Source organism: Schistocerca serialis, chromosome 4 (assembly GCF_023864345.2).
Source record: "Schistocerca serialis cubense isolate TAMUIC-IGC-003099 chromosome 4, iqSchSeri2.2, whole genome shotgun sequence".
NCBI classification, from domain to species: domain Eukaryota; kingdom Metazoa; phylum Arthropoda; class Insecta; order Orthoptera; family Acrididae; genus Schistocerca; species Schistocerca serialis.
In genome coordinates, this window is record NC_064641.1 from 91,322,237 (window position 1) to 91,339,924 (window position 17,688).

A 17,688-nucleotide genomic window follows, 5' to 3' on the forward strand; every position below is an offset into this window, starting at 1 on the left:
CAACAATTAGAATTTCTTCGTTATTGCATCTTTTTATCCATCCTCGTCTCAGAATTCCATACATCTTGTTCTACCTTGCATCGTTGAGATTTCTCCCAAAATCGATGTAAAACAACGACATGGAGTAGTGGCTTTCACTACGATCTCCCAAATCACCTTTCCCCACTGTTGTCACCAGATATCCAGTGTATCAATTATGATTGTATTTCCGAACTATGGAATACTGAATGGTACTGCATGTGCTGTACTGTGCGACTCAGGTCTCACAAGGCCTTTCTGCCTTTTCACAGTGAGCGTATCTTGAGGCCACCAGTCGTCAGAATGGATACAGTGAAAGACTGATCAGAAGTACATTGAGCTATCGACTAACCGTGCCCCGGAACAGTTACGATAATACCAGGGTGGTACCAAGCTCTACGGCCTTTATTCCTTCCACAGGGATCATCTCCAACAAGACATCGTATTTCGAGAACTATTATATGAATTTTTACGACTTCTATCCAACATTAGCGTCTTTTATGTTCCCTTAAAGATGGTATTGGTTTACGTAAAGTGGGTGTCTATCGTATTCCTTGCAGTTTCGGCATGTCTTATATCGGTCAGACTACCAGGACTGTGGACGACGAGTGATTTGAGCAAAAGAGTCGCATTCACTTACACAATAGCCGAGTAAATGGGCTATTGAAGAACAATGTCTCGGCACCGGTCATCTTATGGTATATAGCAACATGGAAATTCTAGTGTTATATAGGAATCAGTTGAGATTTAATTAGCAAGTTCAAAAATGTTTAAATGTGTGTGAAATTTTATGGGACTTAACTGTTAAGGTCATCAGTCCGTAAGCTTACACACTACATAACCTAAATTACCGTAAGGACAAACACACACACCCATGCCAGAGGGAGGACTCGAACCTCCGCCGGGACCAGCCACACAGTCCATGACCAGCCTTAGACCGGTCGGATAATCCCGCGCGGCGATTAGAAAGTAACTTTGCAAATAGAGACTGAAGTTTTTCCTTAAATTCTGGTGGGAAACCTGCTCCCTCCATTGTCTAAGAGCAGAGAGACTGAATTAATGCTATCTTACCTGTTCTTTAGTAATGTTGACTATCAATAACTTCTGGTGTTGATCGCACTTAGGATGTAGTGGTACTAGCGTTGACAGTGTGTGTGTGTGTGTGTGTGTGTGTGTGTGTGTGTGTGTGTGTGTGTGTGTATGTATGTATTTTATCATTCCGGAATTGCTCTGCAAACTGAGGTTTTAAGTTCAGTAGCATAGGGCCTACATGCTGCAAATTTTTCTTGAAAATGACAGGTTGCTGACCTGTCCAGATATCGGCAGTTGTTGATGACGTTATCCAGCTGCATTCCCATAAGTTATTTGACCAGAGAGTGTTCCAATAAACGATGGCGTCGCAAGAGCTCAACAGCTGGAAATGTATCATTCCAGAGAAAACTTGTTGAACTAGATCCCATTGCCATCAACGGCACCCACTTAAATTATTGCTGCAAACAAACGTTTTTCTGTATTGACATCTAGTAAAAGGATATGGGACTCTTTTTGCACAGATTAACAGTGGTTGAATGGATAGTGCATTCCGTTTATCCAATATCGTTTAGATAATTGAAGGTTTTGCATTGTACTACTATTGATTAAATAAGTAGGTTCCAGAGAGGAGAACACACAAATAAATTTGTACATTTAATTATAAATATCTATGTACATGAATCTCTGTAGCCTCTGTGTGGTGCTCTCATATAAAGCTCTAAGACATATTCATTTGTGCTCAGTCGACATAGAAGTTGTTGTGGAGTGCAGTTCAGCCCAGCAGGGCAGCCTTGGCCTGCAAGTGGGCGGCAGCAGCCAGGGCTCCAGGGGCGCCAGCCACCGCTGGGCCCAGGGCGGCGATCGAGGGGGCGAGGCCGCCGATCAGCGCGGGGGGACCGACCGCGTAGGCGGGGGCGGCGGCAATGGCGGCGGGGGCGGCGATGGCCGCAGGGGCGGCGATGGCGGCGGGGGCGGCGAGGATGGCGGCCGAGTTGATGATGGCGTCGCGGGCCCGCGTCTGAGCTACGGTGGCCAGGTGGGCGCCGCGGGCTGCCGCCACTTCAGGGGTGTCCAGGGGCACACCACCAGGTCCGATGATGATGTTGGCGGGGGGCTGCGGGATCGCCGGCACGGCGATGGGGGCGGCTGCGATGGCCGGGGCTGCCAGACCAGCACCCAGCAGTCCAGCGCCCAGGTAGCCGGGCTTCGCCACTGCCGCGGCCAGCACCACGCTCAGGACGATCTATGGGACAGAAAAATCATACTCATTATTGTGTTTTAGCCTTCTGATTTTCAGATCAGTTCAAAATAGAAGCATATGAATTCATAACTATCTAAGACAGAAAGCAATTTGATCTAAAACCGTGTGTTCATACTGTTGCAATAGTCCTCCGTCCTACTCTCTACAACATAACTCACTTGATCTCTGCATAAGTACTGCTACTTACACTCATCTGAACCCGCTTGCTGTAGGCGACTCTTGGCATCCCCCTAAACGTTTTTGCCCCATACTCTCCTCTGTAGTCAAGAGCTCGTGGTCTAGTGGCTGTCATAGCTGCCTCTGGATTATGGGGACCCGGGTTCGATTCCCGGGCGGATTTTCCCCGCCTAGGGACTGGGCGTTTGTGTTGTCCTCATCATTTCAACATCATCATCATCCTCATTCATGACAGTGGCTATATTGGACTATGACAAAAATTGGACTGTGTAAGCATTGGGACTTTGTAATGGCACTGGTGACCACGCACTTGAGCTGCCCACAAACCATGCATCATTATCATCATCTCCTCTGTAATCAAGCTTGAAGCTTCTGTTGTCTTCTTGTATGGATTTGTTTTACACGTTTTACGTGTGTAAAAGATTACAGTCCTCACAAATGCCTTCAGAAAAGATATGCTTGATCGTAAATTTTAGTTTCATGTTAAAAAAGATATATTTTTCCATAACCCGTTTTTTACTAGTGCCAGTCTGCGCTATATACCCCCTCTACCTTTGATTTGTCAGCTACCTTTCTGTCCAAATAGTAAAAAGTCATATACTACCTTCAATGTCTCACTTCCTAACCTAACCACCCCAGTACTGCCTAAATAACCCACATCCTCTATTTATTTTGACCCTCTATCACTTGTATGAGAGTTCCTATTAATTATGAAATTTATGTCCTGATAGTACAGCAGAATTTGTTATATCTGAATTTGTGGATGACGATTTCATGCTAGATTACGTTGCATTTCTGTTGCACGTTGATCGTTTCTGAAAGTAACCCACTGCTAAACTTGCTGAAAGTACGGTAGAGCGATGTCAGAAATGATCATTCCATGATGATGCTATTTTATGCGTATCTGTGCTATAAATTAGTCGATAGTGATAGCACCTTTAGGGATAGCTTAATTGCATTTCCTGTTTTTGTGTGTTACGCCATTATGGGCAAAGCCCACAACTGCATGACATGCACTGAACGTGTATTATACGGATATTTTATTCTAAATAGTCCTAGTAGACTGACTCATGACCATCTTGTCGAAGGGATAATGCTCCAAATTACTAGTGATTTCATGTTCGTAGAACCAGTAGAATAGTTCTTTGTGTGGTTTAGGTAGTCCAGAGATAATGCAAATCATGGTGACAACATATCTGGTTAGAAAGCACTAGAGCTATAATGTACCACCTCAGTCAGCTTTTACTGAGAAATGGAACAAAATGGAAATCACAAATACAAATTGTCGGTTCGATACTACATAAGTATGTGTGGCAAGCCACATCATAGTGATCCGACGTTTCCGAGACCAGGTGCGAACACTAGATGACGCTATTGCACTCACCAGAGTCTTCATTGTTGGCTCTTGGGGTTGTTGGCTGTTGCAGCTGCTGAACTGTGACTGGGCTTCAGCTACCACGCTATTTATATCATTGTCCGGCGGCACCTTGATGTGAAAGTACTGGCCGCTGACCTTCCCTCCATGTACTCCTTGGACGAGAACCGTGCGTCGAGGCTGATGCAACACTTAGTGCATACAACACTCGTAAGGCAGCGATATTGCCTATATTGTACTGAGGTGAATCGACTAATTCGTTGTCGAGTGATTGGGATGACAAATTCTACGAATATATTTCGCTAGAATGCCAAGTATTCATATAACAACGATTCCAACCCAAACAGTTTGCTAGTACAGTAGCCAATCTTAGCTCTTTGTGGAGGTTTCCACCAATCGTAAATGTATATATGATCGTATGGCATTTATTGGCCGGGATGTCCCCTTCGGCGTTCGGCCGCCGTGCTGCAAGTGTTTTTAGTTGACGCCACTTTGGCGACTTGCATGTCAATAATGATGAAACACCCATTCCTCTGCCGGGAATCGAACCCGGGCCCCCTTGCATGATAGGCGATAACGCTACAGCTGCGCTACGGAGGCGGACATTGTAAAGGTAACTACTGCTTTTATGAATTTAAGAAACATCTTCAAGGTGCACGTGTTATGTTTCAGGAGGATGTAAATCTTCTCGATAAAAATTCAAGCAGACATATTGCGAAAATCAGCTCGCTCTATTAGTCTGTGAGAGCCACGGCTGTATAAATGCCGGCACCTAGATGGATCCAGAGACTTCTTAATTTTTGGAAGGCACTGGAACTCCGTAACACCGTTTAATGAGCGAAAGGTCAGCTTACCGAGTATCGGACCAGAAATTTGGTAGACTAAGGGTTCCTTGCGGACAGAACTCAACATTCCTCTTTTAACGGAATAAAACCGATAAATGTAGGGAAAACTCCAGGAATGCCAGAGACGCCCGCTAATCCCGGTGGAAAGAACATGTGATTAGGATTGTGGAAAGGGCCAATTAAGGTTGGAGTCAGTTTCACCTTAAAATTGTAATTTATTTTAATTTAATAACACAATTACAACCAAAGCGGCACATAGCCGAACTTTTACAACAACGAGTTTCAGACTCCAAATCTTTCACGGCTGAAGGCCTCCAAACAAGAAATCTTAAAAATCAACAAGCTAAAAATACAGTTAAAATAGCAAATAAAATAATTAATATATATACATATAATATAATACCAAATAAAATAATTAATATATATATATATATATATATATATATATATATATATATATAAGCAGGTGTTGACAGATGTGAAAATTACCGAACTATCAGTTTAATAAGTCACAGCTGCAAAATACTAACGCGAATTCTTTACAGACGAATGGATAAACTGGTAGAAGCGGACCTCGGGGAAGATCAGTTTGGATTCCGCAGAAATGTTGGAACACGTGAGGCAATACTAAACTTACGACTTACCTTAGAAGAAAGATTAAGAAAAGGCAAACCTACGTTTCTAGCATTTGTAGACTTAGAGAAAGCTTTTGACAACGTTAACTGGAATACTCTCTTTCAAATTCTGAAGGTGGCAGGGGTGAAATACAGGGAGCGAAAGGCTATTTACAATTTGTACAGAAACCAGATGGCAGTTATAAGAGTCGAGGGGCATGAAAGGGAAGCAGTGGTTGGGAAGGGAGTAAGACAGGGTTGTAGCCTCTCCCCGATGTTATTCAATCTGTATATTGAGCAAGCAGTAAAGGAAACAAAAGAAAAGTTCGGAGTAGGTATTAAAGTCCATGGAGAAGAAATAAAAACTTTGAGGTTCGCTGATGACATTGTAATTCTGTCAGAGACAGCAAAGGACTTGGAAGAGCAGTTGAACGGAATGGACAGTGTCTTGAAAGGAGGATATAAGATGAACATCAACAAAAGCAAAACGAGGATAATGGAATGTAGTCAAATTAAATCGGGTGATGCTGAGGGGATTAGATTAGGAAATGAGACACTTAAAGTAGTAAAGGAGTTTTGCTATTTAGGGAGTAAAATAACTGATGATGGTCGAAGTAGAGAGGATATAAAATGTAGACTGGCAATGGCAAGGAAATCGTTTCTGAAGAAAAGGAATTTGTTAACATCGAGTATAGATTTAAGTGTCAGGAAGTCGTTTCTGAAAGTATTTGTATGGAGTGTAGCCATGTATGGAAGTGAAACATGGACGATAACCAGTTTGGACAAGAAGAGAATAGAAGCTTTCGAAATGTGGTGCTACAGAAGAATGCTGAAGATAAGGTGGGTAGATCACGTAACTAATGAGGAGGTATTGAATAGGATTGGGGAGAAGAGAAGTTTGTGGCACAACTTGACTAGAAGAAGGGATCGGTTGGTAGGACATGTTTTGAGGCATCAAGGGATCACAAATTTAGCATTGGAGGGCAGCGTGGAGGGTAAAAATCGTAGAGGGAGACCAAGAGATGAATACACTAAGCAGATTCAGAAGGATGTAGGCTGCAGTAGGTACTGGGAGATGAAGAAGCTTGCACAGGATAGAGTAGCATGGAGAGCTGCATCAAACCAGTCTCAGGACTGAAGACCACAACAACAACAACAACAACATATATATATATATATGATGATGAAGAAGAAATCGCCACCAAACAAATAGAGATCCTTAAGGAATGCGCGGATAAAGTAGGTTTACAAATTTCGTTTCAAAAGACAATTTTTCTGTACGAAATTACATATACTCAGTTTGAACACAAAATATGGAAAAATAAATAGAGTAAAACATTTTAAATACCTAGGTGAAATTTTGGAGCCAATTGGAGGAGAGAAAGTTGCACAGAAGATCAGACAACAGAAAATGAAGAGAGCATATGGTATGACACATGAAATATACAATAAAAAATGCATCTCCTCGAACACAAAAATCAGACACTACTGCGCAGTAATTAAGCCAGCAGCACTATATGCTAGTGAAACGCTCACACTCCACACAAAATGTGATTTAGAAAAAAAATACTAAAAGAAGAACGCAAAATTATGAGAAAGATTTTAGGTCCAAAATTAACAGAAGAAGGATACCGGATACAATCAAGAAGAACCACAGAAACTATATCAAACCTGGCAGCAGACATAAGAAGGCGAAGATTAAAATTTTATGGACATGTCACTAGACTTCCCCCCACACGACTCACCAACAGAATTCTCACTTACATAGAAAAAGTCAAATCAACAACACCATGGATTACCCAAGTAAAATTAGATTTACAAAAAGCAAATATTGAACTTAAAGATGTCAAAGATAGAAAAACTTTTAGAAATAAGGTGGAAAAGTGCATTGTATTGTCGTAGAAGGAAGCACTAAAGAGACCAGGAACAAAATGGACAGAAGAAAGAAAAAGAAAACATGGAGAACGAATGAAAGAAGTATGGAAGAAACGACGTCAGAAAGCTTTGCGTGATCCTTCTGGGTCCATTCGCGATAAGTAAGTATATATATATATATATATATATATATATATATATATATATATATATATATATATATATATATATATGTGTGTGTGTGTGTGTGTGTGTGTGTGTGTGTGTGTGTGTGTGTGTGTGTGTATGTATGTATGTATGTATATATAACACAGCTAGGTTGAAAGCCTCAAGGCAGGGGTGGATAGGCAAACATAATGAAGATGCAGTACAAACGGCTGAAGGGAGACAGTAAAACTTTCAAGACTTTAAAATAAATTACCATAACCTTTCCAAGGCAGAAGGCTGCAACGTTTAAGCTTGAAAGGTAATTTTAAGAATAAGGATCCTAGGCTGAAGGCCAACAATTAATTTTCTAAAATTAAAAAAAAAAATATAACCATAAGCCTTAAGTTACAAGTAGCTGAAACGGGTCTGAGGAAAAGACAATACAACGGCAATAAGCTTGCAGCCAATATCTACTTGCCGGAATTCAGACTTACTTACATAAAACACAGTAAAACCAAGAATTTTTTAAATCATTGGCTATGATCGATTATAAACAGACAATTAAATACTGGTGAGAAAGACAGTAAACAGCACTCAGAACCTCCAGGGGGTCGGTCTGCCATCGTTCAAGTGACACAGGTGGTGAGCCCAATTACACTTGATCCGTCGAATCCCATCCAAGGGACAGCCACGGACCGACCAACAAAGGACTTGCTTGCCACCAGTCGGTACATGAGAAATCAAACACAAAATGTTACGGACGTGATTATCCACAATGAAATATGTATATATGTTAAACTACACACCGTGTTGGACAGCGACAACGGGTGAGGAAAGAACACTGGCCCAAATTAGGTTAGTGGCCAGGGCAGGTAACCGAAACACTAACGGCCACAAGACAGAAAATTCCGCTGGTGCACTTGAATTGCAATCAAACAATATAGTTAATTACGCCGCATGGCGGCTAAATTTGAGCAATAGCAACACTCGGTGTTGCCCACAGGAAAACCTCCCCAACAGCGAACCACCGAAACAAACCACACAACATGAATGGACGTGGCTTCGTTACTTGAAACCACTACTCAACTTTGACGTCCTGGGTAGGTGAACCACGAAGCTCGTAGCGACTGGACAGCTCCTCACACCCTGCGTCACTGCGCAGGGACCGTCAGTGGACCCAGCCATCTGCACCGCGTGGAGATAACTTCCCTGGTCCGCAGCAACCGACCGACTCCCTCAGAATGCCGACATCATCTAGAATAGTCGTCAGTGCAAATAACGCTAACTACACACACAACCTGACAAACACTTGCACGAAGACCAGAACGATACCCATCAGTAACTAAGCACGCACTAAGACAAATCAGCAATGGATGCACAAACACAGCCGACTCATGAACGATCGGCGAGCCAAAACGTGTCGTCCGGTAGGACGACCGACCGACGATCCACCAAGACTGTGGCCCAGCTCAAGTGATGCGTGGCGGCAATGGTCGGGCGAGCCATGTCGACGCAAACCTCACTGCTGCTCCAATCCGACTGCATCAGTGCCGTATTACAACTCCCCGACAGGCAGGTCCGGACTGCGTTCCAGCCGCGCTCCAACTGACTGGCAGCCCGAACTCCGGGACCCGAACTCCATACGACAGACAACGACTGGGAAGAAATAGCAGTCGAGCAAAGATTCTACGAGAGGGGATACATCGATACGCGCTGCTAACGCCGCCCACGTTCAGGCAAAGCCACGACGCAGTGACAGTAGTAATTTAAATTAACGTAGTGAGGTGGAAGTACGTCAAAAACAGGGTGTAAAATACATGATGGTGGAAACATGAGCCAAACATGAGCCACTCACGGCTTAATGCCAGAAGAGGGTGCGGCAGGTCAATTACTGTTTGCAGTATATGTAAATGACTCAGTTTATAACATTGCAAGAGCCGTAAGTCTGTTGGCAGATGACGTAGATGTATATAAGAAGACTGTAGCAAATTGCAGAAAGACCTACAGAGAGACTGGTAGTTGATACTGAACTTAAATCATTGTAGGATATGGCTCATAAATAGGCGAAGAAATTCATTATTGTGCAGTTTCACAAGTGTCGAAAAACCACTGGAGACAGTAAACAGCGTAAAATACCTAGGAGCAACCACGCGCCGCGACCTAAAGTGGAATGAACACATAAAACAAACTGTATGAAAAGCAGGTACCAGACTGAGACCCATTAGAAGAAACTAAAGAAAGTGTAATTTACCCACAAAAGGTGTGGCTTACAAAACGTTTGTTCGTCCGATTCTTCTGTTTTACTTCTCAGAGTACGATCGTTAACAAAGTTAGTTTAATAGGTGAGACAGGGAAGATCCGACAAAGAACGGCACTTTCATCACAGGATCGCTTGTTCGGGCCGAGAGTGTTACGATGCTCAACAAACATACGTGAGAGCTTCTACATTAGAGCCGTTGGGCAACACAGAGATGTTTCATGTTTACATTTCGAAAATGCTCTTTCCGGGAATGGACAGATGACATATTGCGTCATTTCACATACGACTCGTGAAGTGACCATAACGAAAAAATCTGAGAAATTAGAGCTAATACAGAGGTGTACTGGCAGTTATTTTACCTACGAGCCGTCCGCCAATGGAACGCTGAAGGGAAGTAAAGTTAATGGTGCCAGAAGTACCCTCTGTCACGTATCATGGGTAGCGCAGTGTGGATGTAGTAGTAGTAGTAGTAGTAGTAGAAGTAGTAGTAGTAGTAGCTTTATTCATCCGTAGATCTCTTTTTACAAGGATACAGGACGTGTCAAAGTATTTACAAGTGTAGATCAATTTAAAATAAGCTAATTCGTATACATATATATTTACAGACTTCTAGTTAGAGAAAATCATTAGATTTACTCCTGGTATACAATACTTTTTTACAAAGAAGTTATTAAATAATGTAATGCCACACTGTTCACTCATACCTCACTATCAGTCACTACACATACTATACACACATTGTTTCATAACACTTCACTCGCTCCACTCACTACACACACAAACACACACACACAGCACACACACACACACACACACACACACACACACACACACACACACAAACACATACAAACATACACACTGCTGATCTCTGGGCCATTTTCTGCACCGCAGCTTCCCATCTGCTATCCTGAAAAACTGAGTCAGCATCCATTCATAATGAGTGAGATATTGAGCCCAGAAAGAGGAAGACGTGTTAGTATTGTGCTAAGCATAGCTTGGGGGTAAGTATTTCAAGAAAGGGAAAAAGAAGGAAAAAAAACATAAAGTAAGGGTATATGTGGAACGTTGGATGCTTTATAATCATTATCATTTTTATTTATTTGTAAAACAGTTTTTTTATCAAACCACTACTCTGTTTTATCTAAGTAATGCATCAATGCATAAAATATATTGCATAACATGTACCTTTTAGCTGCCTTTTTAAATAATTGTATTTTTGCAATTTCTTTAATCTCGCTTGTTAATTTATTGTACAGTTTATTCCTTGGTAGAAAATGCTGTTTTGGGTTTTATGTTTATTTTTTCTTATAAATGTAAGCTGAGTTTATCTCTTGTTGCATGGTCATAGACAGAGGTGTTTCTGCAGTAATTACCAATGTAAGTTTAGATACTTCATCATGCTAATGCCTCTTTGATGCATTGTACTCTAAGTGAATGGATACATAATGATAGAAAAACATCAGCCACTGACGATAACAAAGTCGCAACACCAAGAAGGAAATGTACGACATAAACGAAAGTTCCTATGTCTGTTTCTACATTTGAATTATAATATCTATTCTGATTTGGCGCCAGTCGCGTAACAGGAGCGCTACAGTGCCGCTATGAGAGAGCAAATCATTTTTGCTTTAAATACACACAGGAACGGTCCTGAGCGCTAGTTACCTTTGACATTGGACATGGTGAGTTGGTGTTAATCAAGAATGCCTTTACGGTGACAAAGACGCCATTATGAACAACACGTTACTTAGTTTGAACGAGATCTTGTAAGAGGACTACGAGGATCTGGAAGTTCCTTCTGCGATATTCCAGAAAAACGTGACGGGACTGAAGCCACTGTACATGGCTGCTGACAGCAGTGGTCGCTCCAGACGGCCACGTGGACTGTAGAGACTGAAGAGCCTCGCCCTCTGTGTATGGCTGTAGTGCGTCGCACTGTATATGCAGCAGTAATTCTAGCAGCAGCTGACACCACAGCGACACAACAAACTGTTACAAATCAGTTACTTCAAGGACAACTCCGTCTCCAGACGTGTTCTAGCGTGCATTCCATTGACCCCAAACCACCGCCATTTACGACTTCAATGGAGTCAAGCGAGAGTTCATGTGAGGGCAGGTTGGAAGCCTATCACGTTTCCGATCAAACGCGGTTCTACCTCGGTGCCAGCCATGGCTGTAGATTGGTTAGAAGAACGCCAGTTGAAGACCTATAAACTACCTGTCTGCGTGCTAGACATACCGGACCTAGACCTGGAGTTATGGTCAGGAGTGTGTTTTCGTTCGGCAGCAGGAGCGCTCTCGTGAGTATCCCACTCACAGTAACTGCAAAATTGTACACCCGTCTAGTAATTCGACTCGTTATGCTGCCATTAATGTACAATATTTCCGTTGCTGCTTTCCAACAGGATAACGCTCGCCCACATACAGCTATTGTAACCCAACATGCTCTACAGAATGTCGACATGTTGCTTGTCCTGCTCGATCACCCGGTCTATCTCCAGTCGAGCACATATGGGCATCATTGAACTACGACCTCAGCGTAATCAATATCCAGCATTAACTGCCCCTGTATTGACCGACAAAGTGCAACAGTCATGGAACTCCATCCCACAAACTGACGTCCGCCACATGTACAACACAATGCAAGCACGTTTGCATTCTTGCGTTCAACATTCTGGCGGTTGCAAGGCTTATCATTGTACCAACGTTGCACAGATGCCATGTCTCTTCTTGACCGTACATTGGGCTGTCATCTTGCAATGTTAATCACTTAAATATGTTGCCTAGAAAAATATAACCCCCAAGTTTCATTACTCTACATTAATTATTTTTATTGTTGCAATTTTTGTTACTTTAGTGTATTTCTAAACTGGCAAGAGCTACTTATAAAGTAACTGTTTATATACTACCGGATTCGATTATACCATCCTCTTCAGGTATCATTTACCTGATATCTGAAGGTGACCAAAGGACTGAAACCAGCAGTGACAAAAGTATTGTACTTGTAAAAAAAACCATTACTTTCTCAACATGTCTTGACTGTTTCCAACTCATTATTCAATTACTTACGAGGTGTGAGTAGCACCTGCACCGTATACTATTCGACTATCATACGAATAGAGATTGCAGGTATTGTTTGCAGGAATATAGGCCATATTTGTAAGTTTTCAATTCTGAGAGAGAGAGAGAGAGAGAGAGAGAGAGAGAGGGAGCAGAGAGTGCTATCAACAACAGTCGCTGTAATTTTGGTCTCCCTTCCTACTGGTCCAGGCGTAACAAACAACAACGGAAACGACTGCACAGATTTCTCTCGCCTATCTCGACCCTTTAGGAAACATGTACAATTATATCACAAGTAAAGGAATATTTATATGATTGCAGTGTGTCGTAGATCTCTGTTCTGCTTTAAAGACGAACAAAAACGGCCGCAGAGCAGACAGATTTGTATATCAGTTTATTTGTATAGATTTTCTTGGACAAACAATATCAGTTCTGGTTTGATACGAATCTCGTAGACCTTAACAGACGTAAATGGTAATTGAAATACACTTAACTGATAAACTTGAATTGTCTCATCCAACCCCAGAAAATTGTTCACGCAAGTATATTAGTCTGTCCAACTTCAGTGACTGCCATTTTGAGAGATATCTATTCTTCTTTAACCAAAGTCCTTCTTTAGTTTTCAGTGTCCCTGTACCTACAGCCTCAGAGAAGTTCGAATGCACATCATAATGCCTAGTTTCCCACTCCTTTCCACTTTTTTCATCCAGACGAGACCTTTAAATTTCTGCCGACTCTTAATTTTTTTTTAAATTGAGATATAAGTTTTTTGTCTGGTTTGATTCGGTCCACCACGAATTCTTCTCCTGTGCCAAGTTTTGAGTCTCTGAGTAGCACTTCGAACATACGTCCTCAATTATTTCCTTGATGTATTGCAATCTCTCTCTTCCTTGACTCTTCTATGAAGAACTTGGCCCCACCCTCTCCCCCAACACCCTGCCCATTTCTTACCTTCTCAGTCCAACTAATTTTCAACATTCTTCTGCAGCACCACATCGAAAATGTTTTGATACTTTTTTGTTCCGTTTTCGTAGATTCCATATTTCAGTGCCATAAACGTACAGTATCAGAAATTTTTTCATCTATACATAGTAAAATTAAAGGCCCCTCCATTTTTCCCGTTTGTTTTTAAGAGCTGATCTCAGGAATTACTGTAGGGATTTTCATGCGATTCCCACTAACAAATTGATTCACGAGGAAGGTTTCTATGCTGCGTACATTTTACAATTATTGTTTATAATTATAGTAGTGATGAGTGTTCAACTGGCATTTGAAGTGAAACTTTGTATTAATGAGAGGAGATATATGACAGATATGAGAGAGAATGAGACTATAAAAGCACTAAAGTAGACAGCCGCCGCATCTCCACAGCGTAGTGAAGCTTGAACAGAATTTATACACCTCGTCAGTCCGAGAAGTTTTGAAACTGGATTATTAAAAATTTTTCCTCTTTTTAGTAAAAGTCTAGAACTTTCATACAACCAGGTGAAAGTGTCAGAAAGGTCTTTGTTTGTGATGTCGCTCAACTCTCGCGTCACATTTGCTCCTTCTTCGCTGTTGGAAAACGTCCAGCGATAAATTCTGCACTACGTCGTTTTGTAGTGGGTTTGTATTGATAACACCAAGACGCGTCACTCGATGATTTTTCTTCGTTTCATTTAAGTTGCACTAGTCATCTTCGCATCGTTGTTTTTAGTTCAGGAGTCAAGATGTGCGATACAAACTTGGATCACATTTTTCTCCTTTTCTAAACAGTCAACAGAATATCTTCAGCACTTTCCTGCATTGCAATTTGTGACGTAACAACGTTGACACACTAGGGTGACATTTCCATTGGTTAACACTGCCTGCTCACAACTGGCATGTCGAAGGCGCCTCTGTTGTTTACAGTTCTTAGTCCAGCTGCCACCAGAGTTACTGCTCTGACGCTGCTTATTCGCAAGGAATAGAATCAGTCTCTGACCGTTCTGGACGGTCGGCATAAAGTAACTCGCCGCCTTTTTCTGTCCGTATGTGGGGACTAATTTCAGGAATTACTGTAGGGATTATAATACGGTTTTCACTTACAGACAGACTGATTTACGAGGAGGTTTTGTGTATATAATGTATTATATAAGTAGGCCAACCGTAGATACTTAGTGCTACCTGCACAATGCTTCTGATTAAGCCTTACAATCCAGTACCTCATTTCGAGTTCTCTCTTACTTGATGTAACCAGACTGGAGTCTTCCTCTGTTTCCAGCCTTTTTCCGAGTGTACCACTTCCTCTTGAGATTGGCTCTGAGCACTATGGGACTCAACTCATTAGTCCCCTAGAACTTAGAACTAGTTAAACCTAACTAACTGAAGGACATCACACACATCCATGCCCGAGGCAGGACTCGAACCGGCGACCGCAGCGGTCTCGCGGTTCCAGAATGCAGCGTCCAGAACCGCACGGCCACTTCGGCCGGTCTCTTGAGATTTTTGAACAGCGTATTCCCAACTACTGGCGGAGGTCTCATTCTTAGCATAATTTCTCCAGTAACACCATTTTCAGTTTCTTACAACACCACAATATTCCTGTCCCCCACAATTAAATGGTTGTCATCTCCCTCTACACAATAAGCTACCTGTTCTATGCCTTCATATATTCTCCCAATCTCTTCACCTTCTGGTTGTGAGATCGTTATTTATATCTGAATTATCTTTGCTGGGGGTGGTTTTCTGGCGATTCTAGTGAGAATAATCTTATTATTCAATTGTTCAAAGTAACCCATTCTCTGACCTACCTTCCTATTTGCGAAGATTCCTAGTAGCCTTATCCTCGTTTCTGCTGCTGTTCATATTATCATATTTACGACAAGACAGGAATGCTTATCTTCTTTCTGTTTACTTTACTGACCCCACTACACCTGCACAGTGCCTCTGAATTTCACTTTTCAAATTTTCTAGCTTCCCTGGCCTCCAAATTGTAGAATGTTAGTTATTCAATCTTTTTCTCGTTGTTGCCTCCCCCTCGTCATTCTGTCCCACGGATCCGAATCGGGAACTGATTCGGAATGTTTCGGCAATGGAGATGTCATCATGACGCTTTCTCCATTGTGGACCACATTACCTGAGTACACAAATTATGCACCTGTAACGGAGCGGTTACCGATATCTTCTGCCTCACGATGCCGTTGATCATTGCAGATTATTCCAAGTTTAATGGAACTATATCACCCCATTGGAAAGGGGCCATCCGGACCCTCCAACCACTGCAACGCTCTCTTTTATGTGGTAGTGGGTAGGACGAGGGTGCTAACTGATGCGTAAGTCTTCGGCCGTACTTGCTAAAGAATCTTTTTTTTTTTTCCAAAAATTTAAGCAGTTGCTCCAGTCGAGATCGGGACCCAAGGCATTTGATACTATCCATAGGCACATGCTTACCAAATGAATCTGCAACCAAAGGCGCTGTACTACTTTGGATCTTCTCCATTCACGCTCTCAATCCCATCTGGTACGGATCCCAGTCTGACGAGCAATATTCAAGTAAGAGGTCCTAGGATGCCAGGGATCTTTACGGATGGACCAACTTGTGGTTGGTACATAACTTCAATTTCAACTAAAGAACAAATTTCAGAATAACAATACAAAATTTTAATTCGGACCTTTGTCTCCTTAAGAAAATATACAACTGGCTTTCACAAATGGCAGAAGCTTCTACTTAAATTTCTAAATTATTTACACCCGTGAAGATAATGATTCTAACAAACGTAAAAGCACACAAATTCAGAATCTTCAGAACTTTGATTTAAATCAGTTGCTAGCTGCATCAACAAATGAAAAGGTCAGCTCTTAAAAAACAACTGGATGAAGTTGCCTTGTAAACATATTCATGATAAAGGTTAACAACACCAACTGAAATACAGCACTAATAGAATGTTTAAGCTAATTACGTAGTTGGCCAAGGCTCCGCATGGACCCGCAGTGAGGTTACTGTCAAGTAGGACGCCAACACTATTGCCAGGGAAGCAAGGGCCGGATCCGCACGGCAAGGCAAACTGACCACAGGCCAGACCAGAAAGAGCGCTTCCGTCATCTATAGAAGACTAAAACTAAAGTCAGAATACACAGTGGCAGACCAAATACACACAAGGGAATACTACATAAGTACAGCACCCATAGAGGGTGTGAGAGTAAGACGGGCAGGATCATGTGACAATGTCTAATCCTACAAAGGCCTTTTAAGGCTTATCAGTGGTCACAATGAAACTGACTAATCGAATGCTCTGCTCTTCATATATCAAAGTAAGTCTAAAATCAAAACTGGGCGAAGAGCACACTAATTAACATACTACAAAAATTAACACTGCAAGAAACTTTGAAAACAATCAGTAAAACTTTAGTTAAACTGAGCTCCGCGGAAACAACACTTCCAACCCGTAGACTTCGTAAATTCCGTATAACACTCTCTTATTCAGAACCATCCTTACCGGATCTCCGGTAGATGTAACACGTCACCATTAGTCCCACAAATCTTCACAGGTTAACAGCAGAATACGAATCATACGTAACTTAATGCTTCCAGTTACGCGATGAGAAGACGCCACCTTTTCGCACGCAATCGCGCTGACTAATCAGCTCCATCTACCCGGCTCACAGCAAAACGGCAGTGACGGCAGGGACAGCGAGTCCCAGGCCCAGCGGATAGAGGTGGGGGCCTGCCTTCAAAACACGTTGCCTCGCTGAACGCCGACCAGAGAGAGCACTCAGCCACACGCCAAGCCGGAAAACCAAAGGCGGAACAGTCAGAGATACAAGACCACACGAGTGTCGATATCAGCGACGCAAGTGGAGCATAACTAGCGCCAGTCGCCACGGCTCAAAAATTCAAGCAGTTGTTCCAGTCGAGATCGTGACCCAAGGCATTTGATACTCTCCATAGGCGCCTGCTTGCTAAATGAATCTGCAACGAAAGGCGCTGTATTACTTTGGATCTTCTCCACTCAAGCTCTCAGTGCCATCTGGTGCGGATCCCAGACTAACGAGCAATTTTC

General features: G+C 42.3%; 1 protein-coding gene across 2 annotated transcripts in view; it reads right to left on the reverse strand.

Annotated features, from left to right (window-relative positions):
* Positions 1-1,691: 1,691 nt before the first annotated feature.
* LOC126473625 (cuticle protein 38-like) overlaps positions 1,692-17,688 on the reverse strand; it is a 75,197-nt gene continuing 59,200 nt past the window's right edge. The window contains exons 1-2 of one of the 2 annotated variants that reach the window (XM_050100797.1): positions 3,873-3,961; positions 1,692-2,293 (exon numbers count right to left, since the gene is read on the reverse strand). In XM_050100797.1, the coding sequence (XP_049956754.1) occupies positions 1,823-2,293; positions 3,873-3,884 (483 nt within the window). In that variant the 5' untranslated portion in view covers positions 3,885-3,961 and the 3' untranslated portion in view covers positions 1,692-1,822. Of the gene's footprint in view, positions 2,294-3,872; positions 3,962-17,688 lie in introns of those variants that run through there. The other variant, XM_050100799.1, reaches the window with a different exon arrangement.